The sequence below is a fragment of the Oncorhynchus gorbuscha genome, unplaced genomic scaffold, assembly GCF_021184085.1.
Source record: "Oncorhynchus gorbuscha isolate QuinsamMale2020 ecotype Even-year unplaced genomic scaffold, OgorEven_v1.0 Un_scaffold_460, whole genome shotgun sequence".
Classification (NCBI taxonomy): domain Eukaryota; kingdom Metazoa; phylum Chordata; class Actinopteri; order Salmoniformes; family Salmonidae; genus Oncorhynchus; species Oncorhynchus gorbuscha.
Window position 1 is genome coordinate 84,085 of NW_025745298.1, and position 15,702 is coordinate 99,786.

Here is a 15,702-nt window from a genome sequence, read left to right on the forward strand (position 1 = left end):
CAGAGTCCACTGCTGTCCGCGGGCCTTTCAGCCACTCTTCTCTGCCTTGGCAAAATGTCAGTGTTCTCGTCCACCCACGTGGCGTTTTGGAGCGTAGGCTATACCACCCGTTTTCATGTCCATTTGCTCATTTCTCATGCATCTGACATGCGGTAATGATAAATAAGGGTGTAATGTCCTACAGTTTTCTAGACACCAAATATGACCCACATTTCCTCGTTGAAATGACGTGGTGCCCATTGGGAAGCTACAGATGCAGGATCTTCATTCTGAGTTTGCTACAGTGGGAAAATAATCCTGCAACAACAGGGAATCTGAATTATTATGTGGATTATAATTTCTTGTAGGGGTTGATACATTTTACATTAGGGAAAATTAAGTCTGACATTTTAAAGTGGAAATTACAAACTTTAGAAGCCTTTGTAAACCTCGAATACACTGCAAATTTTCATTTCCTGCTGTGCAGGAAAATTCTCAGCAACAGAAGACGGATCAAATGAAGATCCTCCATCTCTGTATTGTACATCTGCATAATGGTTTCTATGGTACAGCAGTAGGGGAACATAGAACAAAGACGCTGTCCCCCGCTGCTCCTCTCCTCTGTAAAACAACCTGCTCTGTGTATCAGGTAGAACATAGAACAAAGACGCTGTCCCCCGCTGCTCCTCTCCTCTGTAAAACAACCTGCTCTGTGTATCAGGTAGAACATAGAACAAAGACGCTGTCTCCCGCTGCTCCTCTCCTCTGTAAAACAACCTGCTCTGTGTATCAGGTAGAACATAGAACAAAGACGCTGTCTCCCACTGCTCCTCTCCTCTGTAAAACAACCTGCTCTGTGTATCAGGTAGAACATAGAACAAAGACGCTGTCTCCCGCTGCTCCTCTCCTCTGTAAAACAACCTGCTCTGTGCATCAGGTAGAGCATTGAAGTGACGCTGATGGGAATGCAACACAGCACAACGCCTATAGTGGAGCTGAAGTGTAACCCTCCCTCTTTCCCTAGTTGTACCTAACCCTCCTTTCCCTCCAGATAAACCTAGCAACCCTACCCTCCCCCAAACCAAACCTGGCAACCCTACCCTCCCCCAAACCTGGCAACCATACCCTCCCCCAAACCTGGCAACCATACCCTCCCCCAAACCAAACCTGGCAACCCTACCCTCCCCCAAACCAAACCTGGCAACCCTACCCTCCCCCAAACCAAACCTATCATCCCTACCCTCCCCCAAACCAAAAACCTACCCTCCCCCAAACCAACCCTACCCTCCCCCAAACCAAACCTAGCAACCCTACCCTCCCCCAAACCTAGCAACCCTACCCTCCCCCAAACCTGGCAACCCTACCCTCCCCCAAACCAAACCTAGCAACCCTACCCTCCCCCAAACCAAACCTGGCAACCCTACCCTCCCCCAAACCAAACCTGGCAACCCTACCCCCCCAACCAAACCTGGCAACCCTACCCTCCCCCAAACCAAACCTGGCAACTCAAAATCTCTTCTCCCCTTTCCTCTGCCCAAACCTGGCAACTTCCCCACCTCCCTCCCCTACCAAGTCCCATCCACACCTGACAATCTCTCTCTGCTCTCCATCCTCTCCCCCAGTCAAATCTCCCACTCCTCTCCCCCAGTCAAATCTCCCCTCCGCTTCCCCAGTCAAACCTGGCAACCCCGGGTTAACCTGTTGGAATCTTCCCAACAGCTCTTTTGTTGCTGGAATTCCAAACATTCCAGAAGGCGGGCCAACATTCCGCTGCCTGAACGGGCGGGGGCTTGTGATTTGGCCTTAGTCCCCTTCCTTCCCTCCATCCGTCACTAACAGAGGTCTAGGAGCTAGAGGCTAGGCAGGAGTTTCACCTCATTTGCTCCCTCTCTTCATTTCCTCCCTCTCTCTCTCTCAACCCCCATCACCCCATAAACACACACACTCCCCTCTCTCTTCCTCCCTTTCTCTCATTTTATATGTGTGTACAAGCCTCATGTTTCCATGTGTATAAGCAGTGGACTGGGGAGTTCACTTCAAAATGACTGGAGCTGGGACACCTGCCAACTCTGGACAGCCTGACCTCCATTACTCTACAAAGTTGTGTGTGTGTGTGTGTGTGTGTGTGTGTGTGTGTGTGTGTGTGTGTGTGTGTGTGTGTGTGTGTGTGTGTGTGTGTGTGTGTGTGTGTGTGTCTCCCAGAGAGCCTGTCCTTTGGAGGCAATAGAAGGAAATCTGTGTGTGTGTGTGTACAGGGAGTGAACTGAATAGTATACTGTGATTTTGTGTGTGTGTGTGTGTGTGTGTGTGTGTGTGTGTGTGTGTGTGTGTGTGTGTGTGTGTGTGTGTGTGTGTGTGTGTGTGTGTTTAGTGTCTCCCAGAGAGCCTGTCCTTTGGAGGCAATAGAAGGAAATCTGGAGCGAAGGATGTGTGTGAGAGGAGAGGAGGGGAGGGCTGTGTCCCCTACAGGGAGATTATTATCTGTATTAAGGAGACATAGAGCATTATGGGAACTGTAGTACATCATGCTGCATTTTCCATCTTCTAACTGCCTGCCAACTGAAGCCCATTCAAATAGAGCACATTGATTTCATTATACTATGAACTGAATAGTATACTGCTACTTCAACGGATTTTGATCTGTGTGTGTGTGTGTGTGTGTGTGTGTGTGTGTGTGTGTGTGTGTATATAGAGAACCTTTTGGGGGCGTTGCTGAGGATCAAGGACGTGATTGGTCAGAGGGTGGAGCGCAGCGGAGAGGAGGTGGACAAAGATGAACGAGGGATGACCCAGAGACTGGAGGACATACTGAAAGAGTCCAGTGGTGAGGATGGGGGGGAGGGGATGATGACAGCTTTGCACACTCTTGGCATTCTCTTAACCAGCTTCACCTGGAATGCTTTTCCAATGGTCTTGAAGGAGTTCCCACATACTCTGAGCACTTGGCTGCTTTCTTTCACTCTGCGGTCCACCTCAATTTGGTTGAGGTCGGGGGATGGTGGAGGCCGGGGTTATCACTCTCCTTCTTGGTAAAATAGCCCTTCCACAGCCTGGAGGTGTGTTGGGTCATTGTTCTGTTGAAAAACAAATGATAGTCCCTCTAAACCCAAATCAAATGGGGATGGTGTATCGCTGCAGAATGCTGTGGTAAACATGCTGGTTAAGTGTGCTTGAATTCTAAATAAATCACAGGCAGTGTTACCAGCAAAGCACACCCACACCATAACACCACCTCCTCCATGCCTTACGGTGGGAAATACACATGCAGAGATCATCAGTTCACCCACACACCATAACACCTCCTCCTCCATGCTTTACGGTGGGAAATACACCTGCAGAGATCATCAGTTCACCCACACACCATAACACCTCCTCCTCCATGCTTTACGGTGGGAAATACACCTGCAGAGATCATCCGTTCACCCCCACACCATAACACCTCCTCCTCCAGGCCTTACGGTGGGAAATACACATGCAGAGATCATCCGTTCACCCCCACACCATAACACCTCCTCCTCCAGGCTTCACGGTGGGAAATACACATGCAGAGATCATCCGTTCACCCACACCACATCTCACAATGACACGGCGGTTGGAACCAAAAATCTCCAATTTAGACTCCAGACCAAAGGACAAATTTCCACCGATCTAATGTCCATTGCTCATGTTTCTTGGCCCAAGCAAGTCTCTTCATATTATTGGTGTCCTTTAGTAGTGGTTTCTTTGCAGCAATTCGACCACGAAGGCCTGATTCACACAGTCTCCTCTGAACAATTGATGTTGAGATGTGTCTGTTACCTGAACTTTGTAAATAATTTATTTGGGCTGCAATTTCTGAGGCTGGTAACTCTAATGAGCTTATCCACTGCAGCAGAGGTAACTCTGGGTCTTCCTTTCCTGTGGCGGTCCTCATGAGAGACAGTGTCATCATAGCACTTGATGGTTTTTGCAACTGCACTTGAACTTTCAAAGTTCTTGACATTTTCCATATTGACTGACCTTCATGTCTTAAAGTAATGATGGACTGTTGTTTCTCTTTGCTTATTTGAGCTGTTCTTGCCATATTAATAATAATAATATGGATATTTTACCAAATAGGGTAAATCTTCTGTATACCCTCTACCATGTCACAACACAACTGATTGGCTCAAATGCATTAAGAAGGAAAGAAATTCCACAAATTATCTTTTAAGAAGGTACACCTGTTATTTGAAATGTATTCCTGGTGACTACCTCATGAAGCTGGTTGAGAGAATTTCAAGAGTGCACAAAGCTGTCATCAAGGCAAAAGCAGGCTATTTAAAGAATAAAATATATTTTGATTTGTTTAACACTTTTTTTGTGGATACTACATGATTCCATATGTGTTCTTTCATAGTGTTGATGTCCTCACTATTATTGTACAATGTAGAAAATAAAGAAAACCCCTTGAATGAGTAGGTGCTCTAAACCTTTTGACCAGGAAAGTGTATGTTTGGGCTTCTTGTGGTCAATTTCCAGTCTACTAATTATTTGTAAACATGTTCCGGCCCCCTGACCATCCGCCCCAAGAAATATCAGCCTGAATCTAGTTGATGATCCCTGTACTAAAGGATCCAGTCGTGGGACATGGAGGGAATGGAAGGGAGAGATGGAGGGAATGGAAGGGAGAGATGGAGGGAATGGAAGGGAGAGATGGAGGGAATGGAAGGGAGAGATGGAGGGAATGGAAGGGAGAGATGGAGGGAAGGGAGAGATGGAGGGAATGGAAGGGAGAGATGGAGGGAATGGAAGGGAGAGATGGAGGGAATGGAAGGGAGAGATGGAGGGAAAGGGTGGGAAAGGAAGGGGAGGGAAAGGAAGGGAGAGATGGAGGGAAAGGAGAGATGGAGGGGAGGGAAGGGAAGTGAAAGGGAGGGAAAGGAAGAAAGGAAGGGAGGGAAAGGAAGGGGAGGGAAAGGAAGGGAGAGAGGGAGGGAAAGTAAGGGAGAGAAAGGAAGGGAAAGGAAGGGAGAGAAAGGAAGGGAGGGAAAGGAAGGGAAGGGAAAGGAGGGAAAGTAAGGGAGGGAAAGGAAAGGGAGGGAAAGGAAGGGAAGGGAAAGGAAGGGAATGGAAAGGAAGGGAAGGGAAAGGAAAGGGAAGGGAGGGAAAGGAAGGGAGGGAAAGGAAGGGAGGGAAAGGAAGGGAGGGAAAGGAAGGGAAGGGAAAGGAGGGAAAGGAAGGGAGGGAAAGGAAGGGAAGGGAAAGGAGGGAAAGTAAGGGAGGGAAAGGAAAGGGAGGAAAAGGAAGGAAGGGAAGGGAGAGATGGAGGGAAGGGAGAGATGGAGGGAAGGGAGAGATGGAGGGAAGGGAGAGATGGAGGGAAGGGAGAGATGGAGGGAAGGGAGAGATGGAGGGAAGGGAGAGATGGAGGGAAGGGAGATGGAGGGAAGGGGAGGGAGGGAGGGAGAGATGGAGGGAAGGGAGAGATGGAGTGGAAGGGGAGGGAGAGAGGGAGGGAAAGGAAGGGAGAGATGGAGGGAAGGGAGAGATGGAGGGAAAGGAAGGGAGGGGAGGGAGTGGAAGGGGAGGGAGAGAGGGAGGGAAAGGAAGGGAGAGATGGAGGGAGGGAAAGGAAGGGAGAGATGGAGGGAGGGGAGAGATGGAGGGAAGGGAGAGATGGAGGGAAGATGGAGGGAGATGGAGGGAAAGGAAGGGAGGGAGTGGAAGGGGAGGGAGAGAGGGAGGGAAAGGAAGGGAGAGATGGAGGGAGGGAAAGGAAGGGAGAGATGGAGGGAGGGGAGAGATGGAGGGAAGGGAGAGATGGAGGGAAAGGAAAGGGAATGGAAGGGAAGGGAGAGATGGAGGGAAGGGAGAGATGGAGGGAAGGGGAGGGAGGGGAGGGAGTGGAAGGGGAGGGAGAGAGGGAGGGAAAGGAAGGGAGAGATGGAGGGAGGGAAAGGAAGGGAGAGATGGAGGGAGGGGAGAGATGGAGGGAAGGGAGAGATGGAGGGAAGGGAGAGATGGAGGGAAGGGAGAGATGGAGGGAAAGGAAGGGAGGGGAGGGAGTGGAAGGGGAGGGAGAGAGGGAGGGAAAGGAAGGGAGAGATGGAGGGAGGGAAAGGAAGGGAGAGATGGAGGGAGGGGAGAGATGGAGGGAAGGGAGAGATGGAGGGAAGGGAGAGATGAAGGGAAGGGAGGGAAAGGAAGGGGAGGGAGGGAAAGGAAGGGAGAGATGGAGGGAAAGTAAGGGAGGGAAAGGAAAGGGAGGGAAAGGAAGGGAAGGGAAAGGGAGGAAAGTAAGGGAAGGAAAGGGAAGGGAGGGAAAGGAAGGGAAGGGAGGGAAAGTAAGGGAGAGAAAGGAAGGGAAGGGAGGGAAAGGAAGGGAAGGGAAGGAGGAGGTAAGGGAAGGGAAGGAAAGGGAGGAAAGAGGGAAAGGAAAGGGAGGGAAGAGGAAAGGGAAAGGGAAGGGAGGGAAAGGAAGGGAAGGGAAGGGAAGGGAGGGAAAGGGAGGGAGATGGAGGGAAGGGAGAGATGGAATGGAAGGGAGAGATGGAGGGAAGGGAGAGATGGAGGGAAGGGAGAGATGGAGGGAAGGGAGAGATGGAGGGAAGGGGAGGGAAAGGAAGGAAGGGAGGGAAAGGAAGGGAGGGAAAGGAAGGGGAGGGAAAGGAAGGGAATGGAAAGGAGGGAGGAAAAGGAAGGAAGGAAGGGAGAGAGAGAGAGATGGAGGGAAAGGAAGGGAGGGAATGGAAGGGAGAGAGGTAGATGGAGGGAGGGGACGGAGGGAAAGGAAGGGAGAGAGGTAGATGGAGGGAGGGGACAGAGGGAAAGGAAGGGAGAGATGAAGATTGAGGGAGAGAGGTAGATGGAGGGAGAGATGGAGGGAAAGGAAAGGGAATGGAAGGGAAGGGAGAGATGGAGGGAAGGGAGAGATGGAGGGAAGGGAGAGATGGAGGGAGGGGGAGGGAGAGAGGGAGGGAAAGGAAGGGAGAGATGGAGGGAGGGAAAGGAAGGGAGAGATGGAGGGAGGGGAGAGATGGAGGGAAGGGAGAGATGGAGGGAAGGGAGAGATGGAGGGAAGGGAGAGATGGAGGGGAGGGAGTGGAAGGGGAGGGAGAGAGGGAGGGAAAGGAAGGGAGAGATGGAGGGAGGGAAAGGAAGGGAGAGATGGAGGGAGGGGAGAGATGGAGGGAAGGGAGAGATGGAGGGAAGGGAGAGATGAAGGGAAGGGAGGGAAAGGAAGGGGAGGGAGGGAAAGGAAGGGAGAGATGGAGGGAAAGTAAGGGAGAGAAAGGAAGGGAAGGGAGGGAAAGTAAGGGAGAGAAAGGAAGGGAAGGGAGGGAAAGGAAGGGAAGGGAAAGGAGGGAAAGTAAGGGAAGGAAGGGAGAGATGGAGGGAAGGGAGAGATGGAGGGAAGGGAGAGATGGAGGGAAGGGAGAGATGGAGGGAAGGGAGAGATGGAGGGAAGGGAGAGATGGAAAGGAAGGGAGGGAAAGGAAGGGAGGGAAAGGAAGGGAATGGAAAGGAGGGAGGAAAAGGAAGGAAGGGAGGGAGGGAGAGATGGAGGGAAAGGAAGGGAGAGAGGGAATGGAAGGGAGAGAGGTAGATGGAGGGAGGGGACGGAGGGAAAGGAAGGGAGAGAGGTAGATGGAGGGAGGGGACGGAGGGAAAGGAAGGGAGAGAGGTAGATGGAGGGAGGGGACGGAGGGAAAGGAAGGGAGAGAGGTAGATGGAGGGAGGGGACAGAGGGAAAGGAAGGGAGAGATGAAGATTGAGGGAGAGAGGTAGATGGAGGGAGGGGATGGAGGGAAAGGAAGGGAGAGAGGTAGATGGAGGGAGGGGACAGAGGGAAAGGAAGGGAGAGATGAAGATTGAGGGAGAGAGGTAGATGGAGGGGGGGACGGAGGGAAAGGGAGAGAAGTAGATGGAGGGAGGGGACGAGGGAAAGGAAGGGAGAGGGGTAGATTGAGAGAGGGGACAGAGGGAAAGGAAGGGAGAGGGGTAGATGGAGGGAGGTGGATGGAGGGAAAGGAAGGGAGAGAAGTAGATGGAGGGGGGTGGATGGAAAGGAAGGGAGAGAGGAAGACACAAATTAGAAGCGTGAAGATACAGAGTTCAACAGGGGGAAAAGACGTCTCTCTTCTTCTGTATCTCTATTCTAACCTCAACATCTGTGTGTTCTCAGGTCCTCTAGTGGCTGGACGGACCAAAGAGCTTGTATCTCTATTCTAACCTCAACATCTGTGTGTTCTCAGGTCCTCTAGTGGCTGGACGGACCAAAGAGCATATATCTCTATTCTAACCTCAACATCTGTGTGTTCTCAGGTCCTCTAGTGGCTGGATGGACCAAAGAGCTTGTATCTCTATTCTAACCTCAACATCTGTGTGTTCTCAGGTCCTCTAGTGGCTGGACGGACCAAAGAGTTTGTCCAGAGGATCCTGGAGGTGAGTGGAGGGGGGCTGACCAAGGCTGGGGCCAAGGGCAAAGACACACAGACCCCCTCTGCACCGGGAGAGGGGACAGCTGCCTAATGTACCCCCATCACCCCTGACCCCCCCCCCCCTGGACCGGGAGAGGAGACAGCTGCCTAATGTACCCCCCCCCCATATCACCCCTGCCCCACCCTGGATCGGGAGAGGGGACAGCTGCCTAATGTACCCCCCATCACCCCTGCCCCACCCTGGACCAGGAGGGGAGACAGCTGCCTAATGGACTGGCCAACACCACCAGCTCCCCTGCGACACCCATCGGACACAGCCACCCACTCCTACCGTCCCCCACTACACTCTTGTCACCTGGAGAATAGGTGGATGGAGAAAGGGATGGAGAAAGAGAGGGAGGGGCAGATGGAGGAGGTGTGGCAGACTGAGGTTTGAGTTCAACCCTCCTCGGTTTCAGCTCTGTTTCCTTCTGTCTCTTCAGTAGCGCTCTGTAACTCCTTACCTTCAGCTAATCACCAACACAGGCTAGCTGCTGACCATGTGTGTGAGTCAGCTGATCTGTGTCTCTATGTGACTGTGTGTGTGTGCGTGTGTGTGTGTAGTATGAATGTGTGTGGTTGGTTTAATCTCTCCCTTCTTCAGTAAACTGTATTGGTATCCCATTGTGCCTATATGAATAGACATTGCACTGTTTGTAGATGATAGAGAAGTTGGTATGAGGGTAGGGTAAAAAGAGAAGTGGGGGGACGGGGGGGGGGTCATGTTCAGTAGGCCACAACGTTCCTTGGAAGGCTCAGAAAAAAATAGACTGTATGGAACAGACATGCATCTCTGACATCTAGAGTAAGGAGTAATGTCTTCTCTATTCACAACATTGCTATCTGCAACGTTTAGCAGGCTTGGTTACACCCTTCTGGAATCAACCCTGCTAGTAAAGATCAGTGGGAGGAGCCTCTTTTGACCAGCGAGCGACATAATTGGTGCTTGCCACAGAGGGCATAGATGAGCACTTTGATTCGTAGCTGTATCCTGTCTATTCCCCTTTGAGAAATACCTGGTTCCTGTTCATCAGGCACCAAACGTAACAAAAATGACTGAAACAGGGAATATTACCTGGACTTCTCCAATAAGAAATGCAAATGTTTGTTTTTCCATTGCAAAACATCTTAAAACATTTTGTTAGGTGCCCGAATGAACATGACCCTGAAAATGCAAGTTCCTTCTCTCAGAACCAACAGAGGATGAACTGTGATCACACCAAACATCAAAGCAACTGTAGCAGCTAAGACTTGCGGAGCTTTCGTCACAGTTAGAAGACTGAAAAATTAACTTTAAAAAAAGTAGCTATTAAATCCAACCGACCAAAGATGACACGAACAGCTGACATTTCAAAGAACTGAAATGAAAACTGAAGTGATCGGCTGTTACCCAACCCTCTCCCTCCTACTACTGCCGTTACCCAACCCTCTCCCTCCTACTACTGCCGTTACCCAACCCTCTCCCTCCTACTACTGCCGTTACCCAACCCTCTCCCTCCTACTACTGCCGTTACCCAACCCTCTCCCTCCTACTACTGCCGTTACCCAACCCTCTCCCTCCTACTACTGCCGTTACCCAACCCTCTCCCTCCTACTACTGCCGTTACCCAACCCTCTCCCTCCTACTACTGCCGTTACCCAACCCTCTCCCTCCTACTACTGCCGTTACCCAACCCTCTCCCTCCTACTACTGCCGTTACCCAACCCTCTCCCTCCTACTACTGCCGTTACCCAACCCTCTCACTCCTACTACTGCCGTTACCCAACCCTCTCCTCCTACTACTGCCGTTACCCAACCCTCTCCCTCCTACTACTGCCGTTACCCAACCCTCTCCTCCTACTACTGCCGTTACCCAACCCTCTCCCTCCTACTACTCCTACCCAACCCTCTCCCTCCTACTACTGCCGTTACCCAACCCTCTCCCTCCTACTACTGCCGTTACCCAACCCTCTCCCTCCTACTACTGCCGTTACCCAACCCTCTCCCTCCTACTACTGCCGTTACCCAACCCTCTCCCTCCTACTACTGCCGTTACCCAACCCTCTCCCTCCTACTACTGCCGTTACCCAACCCTCTCCCTCCTACTACTGCCGTTACCCAACCCTCTCCTCCTACTACTGCCGTTACCCAACCCTCTCACTCCTACTACTGCCGTTACCCAACCCTCTCCCTCCTACTACTGCCGTTACCCAACCCTCTCACTCCTACTACTGCCGTTACCCAACCCTCTCACTCCTACTACTGCCGTTACCCAACCCTCTCCCTCCTACTACTGCCGTTACCCAACCCTCTCACTCCTACTACTGCCGTTACCCAACCCTCTCCCTCCTACTACTGCCGTTACCCAACCCTCTCACTCCTACTACTGCCGTTACCCAACCCTCTCACTCCTACTACTGCCGTTACCCAACCCTCTCCCTCCTACTACTGCCGTTACCCAACCCTCTCCCTCCTACTACTGCCGTTACCCAACCCTCTCCCTCCTACTACTGCCGTTACCCAACCCTCTCACTCCTACTACTGCCGTTACCCAACCCTCTCCCTCCTACTACTGCCGTTACCCAACCCCTCTCCCTCCTACTACTGCCGTTACCCAACCCTCTCCCTCCTACTACCCTACCCAACCCTCTCCCTCCTACTACTGCCGTTACCCAACCCTCTCCCTCCTACTACTGCCGTTACCCAACCCTCTCCCTCCTACTACTGCCGTTACCCAACCCTCTCCCTCCTACTACTGCCGTTACCCAACCCTCTCCCTCCTACTACTGCCGTTACCCAACCCTCTCCCTCCTACTACTGCCGTTACCCAACCCTCTCCCTCCTACTACCCAACCCTCTCCCTCCTACTACTGCCGTTACCCAACCCTCTCCCTCCTACTACTGCCGTTACCCAACCCTCTCCCTCCTACTACTGCCGTTACCCAACCCCTCCCTCCTACTACTGCCGTTACCCAACCCTCTCACTCCTACTACTGCCGCTACCCAACCCTCTCCCTCCTACTACTGCCGCTACCCAACCCTCTCCCTCCTACTACTGCCGTTACCCAACCCTCTCCCTCCTACTACTGCCGTTACCCAACCCTCTCCCTCCTACTACTGCCGTTACCCAACCCTCTCACTCCTACTACTGCCGCTACCCAACCCTCTCCCTCCTACTACTGCCGCTACCCAACCCTCTCCCTCCTACTACTGCCGCTACCCAACCCTCTCACTCCTACTACTGCCGCTACCCAACCCTCTCACTCCTACTACTGCCGCTACCCAACCCTCTCACTCCTACTACTGCCGCTACCCAACCCTCTCACTCCTACTACTGCCGTTACCCAACCCTCTCCCTCCTACTACTGCCGTTACCCAACCCTCTCACTCCTACTACTGCCGTTACCCAACCCTCTCCCTCCTACTACTGCCGCTACCCAACCCTCTCCCTCCTACTACTGCCGCTACCCAACCCTCTCACTCCTACTACTGCCGTTACCCAATCATTGTATCATCAATCTGAAGATGAAGTTGAATTGATTCATTTAAAAAACGTTGATCGTTTTAATGTTTACCCTCACACATCCTTTATGAAAAGGATGCCTTTTGCTACCTGTATTATTGCCAAAAAAAGTTTGATTTGATACATCAATCAGACATTAAATCACTGTTAACATTTAAATCTGAGAGGAGTGTTGGGTAAGGCTAGCGTATACAGGACATGCCCATAGAGATGAATAGAGGGTGGCGTATACAGGACATGCCCATAGAGATGAATAGAGGGTGCAGGACATGCCCATAGAGATGAATAGAGGGTGCAGGCTAGCGTATACAGGACATGCCCATAGAGATGAATAGAGGGTGCAGGCTAGCGTATACAGGACATGCCCATAGAGATGAATAGAGGGTGCAGGCTAGCGTATACAGGACATGCCCATAGAGATGAATAGAGGGTGCAGGCTAGCGTATACAGGACATGCCCATAGAGATGAATAGAGGGTGCAGGCTAGCGTATACAGGACATGCCCATAGAGATGAATAGAGGGTGCAGGCTAGCGTATACAGGACATGCCCATAGAGATGAATAGAGGGTGCAGGCTAGCGTATACAGGACATGCCCATAGAGATGAATAGAGGGTGCAGGCTAGCGTATACAGGACATGCCCATAGAGATGAATAGAGGGTGCAGGCTAGCGTATACAGGACATGCCCATAGAGATGAATAGAGGGTGCAGGCTAGCGTATACAGGACATGCCCATAGAGATGAATAGAGGGTGCAGGCTAGCGTATACAGGACATGCCCATAGAGATGAATAGAGGGTGCACTTTCCCATCTCTATGGAAGTGACTGAAAGCTCCTATAGGTCTGCCTTCAGTGCTACAGCATAACGCTGTCTGGGTGTTTGTGTTTGATATAAACAGAACACTAAGGGATGTGTCTGTCCTCCACGCCGTCTGCTTCGTCCCACTCCTAATGTCAACCTGTACTGCACCTTCCTTTCTTAAAGGCAACAAGAGTCAACAGCTATTGTGGTGGAGCGATTTTGTTACATTTGTCGTTAAAGTTGTTTGTGTTTTGTTTACTCACAAAGCCATGCTCCCACAAAGTGGGGATGGTCTTTTAGCGACTCGAGTGTCTGAGTTCTGTTCTGCCCATAGAGTTAGAAAGAGGGACTATCTTAAAAAAAAAAATTAGCCCTCTTTCTAACTCTATGGTGCTGCCTTTGTTGGCCAAGCCAAAGGTGGTGTTGTAGCAGAAGTCCGACGTGATGCAGACCAGAGAACATTGTGTTTTCAAGGCCAGAGAGTGTCGTTGGTCACGCCAGTCACAACACCTATTTGCACTGCCGTGGGTACAACCAAACACCTAAAGAGTCATGTATCTGCACCTTTAAAACACAACATGATGATTAACAGCCTATTTGCACTGCGGTGGGTACAACCAAACACCTAAAGAGTCATGTATCTGCACCTTTAAAACAACATGATGATTGACAGCCTATTTGCACTGCGGTGGGTACAACCAAACACCTAAAGAGTCATGTATCTGCACCTTTAAAACAACATGATGATTAACAGCCTATTTGCACTGCGGTGGGTACAACCAAACACCTAAAGAGTCATGTATCTGCACCTTTAAAACAACATGATGATTGACAGCCTATGTGTTGTATTTGGTCATGGTTTTCAGCAACACAAACTATTGTTGTCTGGGTCTGTAAATGGTGAATATGGTTCAGTATACTATAATATACGGTGCTCTGGTGAAATTTAACTTCTCACCTGAGCATCAATGTGGCAGAACATTCTGCTAACCTAGAAAGAGCAAAGTTGTGTTAACCTAGAAAGAGCAAAGTTGTGTTAACCTAGAAAGAGCACCGTTGTGTTAACCTTGAAAGAGCACCGTTGTGTTAACCTTGAAAGAGCAATGTTGTGTTAACCTTGAAAGAGCACCGTTGTGTTAACCTAGAAAGAGCACCGTTGTGTTAACCTAGAAAGAGCACCGTTGTGTTAACCTTGAAAGAGCAATGTTGTGTTAACCTAGAAAGAGCACCGTTGTGTTAACCTTGAAAGAGCACCGTTGTGTTAACCTTGAAAGAGCACCGTTGTGTTAACCTTGAAAGAGCATGTTGTGTTAACCTTGAAAGAGCACCGTTGTGTTAAGAGCACCGTTGTGTTAACCTTGAAAGAGCACCGTTGTGTTTGAAAGAGCACCGTTGTGTTAACCTTGAAAGAGCAATGTTGTGTTAACCTTGAAAGAGCACCGTTGTGTTAACCTTGAAAGAGCACCGTTGTGTTAACCTTGAAAGAGCACCGTTGTGTTAACCTTGAAAGAGCACCGTTGTGTTAACCTTGAAAGAGCACCGTTGTGTTAACCCGTTGTGTTAACCTTGAAAGAGCACCGTTGTGTTAACCTTGACCGTTGTGTTAAGAGCACCGTTGTGTTAACCTTGAAAGAGCACCGTTGTGTTAACCTTGAAAGAGCACCGTTGTGTTAACCTTGAAAGAGCACCGTTGTGTTAACCTAGAAAGAGCACCGTTGTGTTAACCTTGAAAGAGCACTGTTGTGTTAACCTTGAAAGAGCACCGTTGTGTTAACCTTGAAAGAGCACCGTTGTGTTAACCTTGAAAGAGCACCGTTGTGTTAACCTTGAAAGAGCACCGTTGTGTTAACCTTGAAAGAGCACCGTTGTGTTAACCTTGAAAGAGCACCGTTGTGTTAACCTTGAAAGAGCACCGTTGTGTTAACCTTGAAAGACACCGTTGTGTTAACCTTGAAAGAGCACCGTTGTGTTAACCTTGAAAGAGCACCGTTGTGTTAACCTTGAAAGAGCACCGTTGTGTTAACCTTGAAAGAGCACCGTTGTGTTAACCTGAAAGAGCACCGTTGTGTTAACCTTGAAAGAGCACCGTTGTGTTAACCTTGAAAGAACCGTTGTGTTAACCTTGAAAGAGCACCGTTGTGTTAACCTTGAAAGAGCACTGTTGTGTTAACCTTGAAAGAGCACCGTTGTGTTAACCTTGAAAGAGCACCGTTGTGTTAACCTTGAAAGAGCACCGTTGTGTTAACCTAGAAAGAGCACCGTTGTGTTAACCTTGAAAGAGCACTGTTGTGTTAACCTTGAAAGAGCACCGTTGTGTTAACCTTGAAAGAGCACGTTGTGTTAACCTTGAAAGAGCACCGTTGTGTTAACCTTGAAAGAGCACCGTTGTGTTAACCTAGAAAGAGCACCGTTGTGTTAACCTTGAAAGAGCACCGTTGTGTTAACCTTGAAAGAGCACCGTTGTGTTAACCTTGAAAGAGCACCGTTGTGTTAACCTTGAAAGAGCAATGTTGTGCTGAAGTTGAAACTTTGTGTTAAAGGTCCAATGCAGCCATTTTATCTTAATATCAAATATTTCTGTTTGAAAATGAAGTACCTGACTTTGTTCATCAGTCTTATGGCTTGGGGGAAGAAGCTGTTAAGGAGCCTTTTGGACCTAGACTTGGCGCTCCTGTACCTCGTGCCGTTCAGTGGAAATATATATAAAACACAGGAAATCTAAATTGTGTCTGCACTGGGCCTTTAACGTTGAAAGGCAAATGTTGTGTTAACATAGAGAGTGGAATGTTGTGTTCAAGTTGAAAGGCAAATGTTGTGTTTGAAGTGCCTACTAGATCTACAAGCCACATAACCTACAGTACAGTATGCCTGAACAGAACAACCTAGCAATGAACATACCTACTGGGCACAGATTGGTTGAATCAACGTTGTTTCCACTTCATTTCAATGAATTTATGTTGACCCAACGTGGAATAA

At 50.0% G+C, this 15,702-nt stretch overlaps 1 protein-coding gene across 8 annotated transcripts in view; it reads left to right on the plus strand.

Moving 5' to 3' along the window:
- Window positions 1-9,934, plus strand: part of LOC124018277 (CREB3 regulatory factor-like) — a 39,849-nt gene extending 29,915 nt beyond the window's left edge. For 7 of the 8 annotated variants that reach the window (XM_046333545.1, XM_046333544.1, XM_046333551.1 and 4 more), the window contains 2 exons: window positions 2,672-2,803; window positions 8,336-9,934. In XM_046333545.1, coding sequence (XP_046189501.1) covers window positions 2,672-2,803; window positions 8,336-8,472 — 269 coding nt within the window. In that variant the 3' untranslated portion in view covers window positions 8,473-9,934. Of the gene's footprint in view, window positions 1-2,671; window positions 2,804-8,125; window positions 8,310-8,335 lie in introns of those variants that run through there. The other variant, XM_046333552.1, reaches the window with a different exon arrangement.
- The last annotated feature ends 5,768 nt before the right edge of the window (window positions 9,935-15,702 follow it).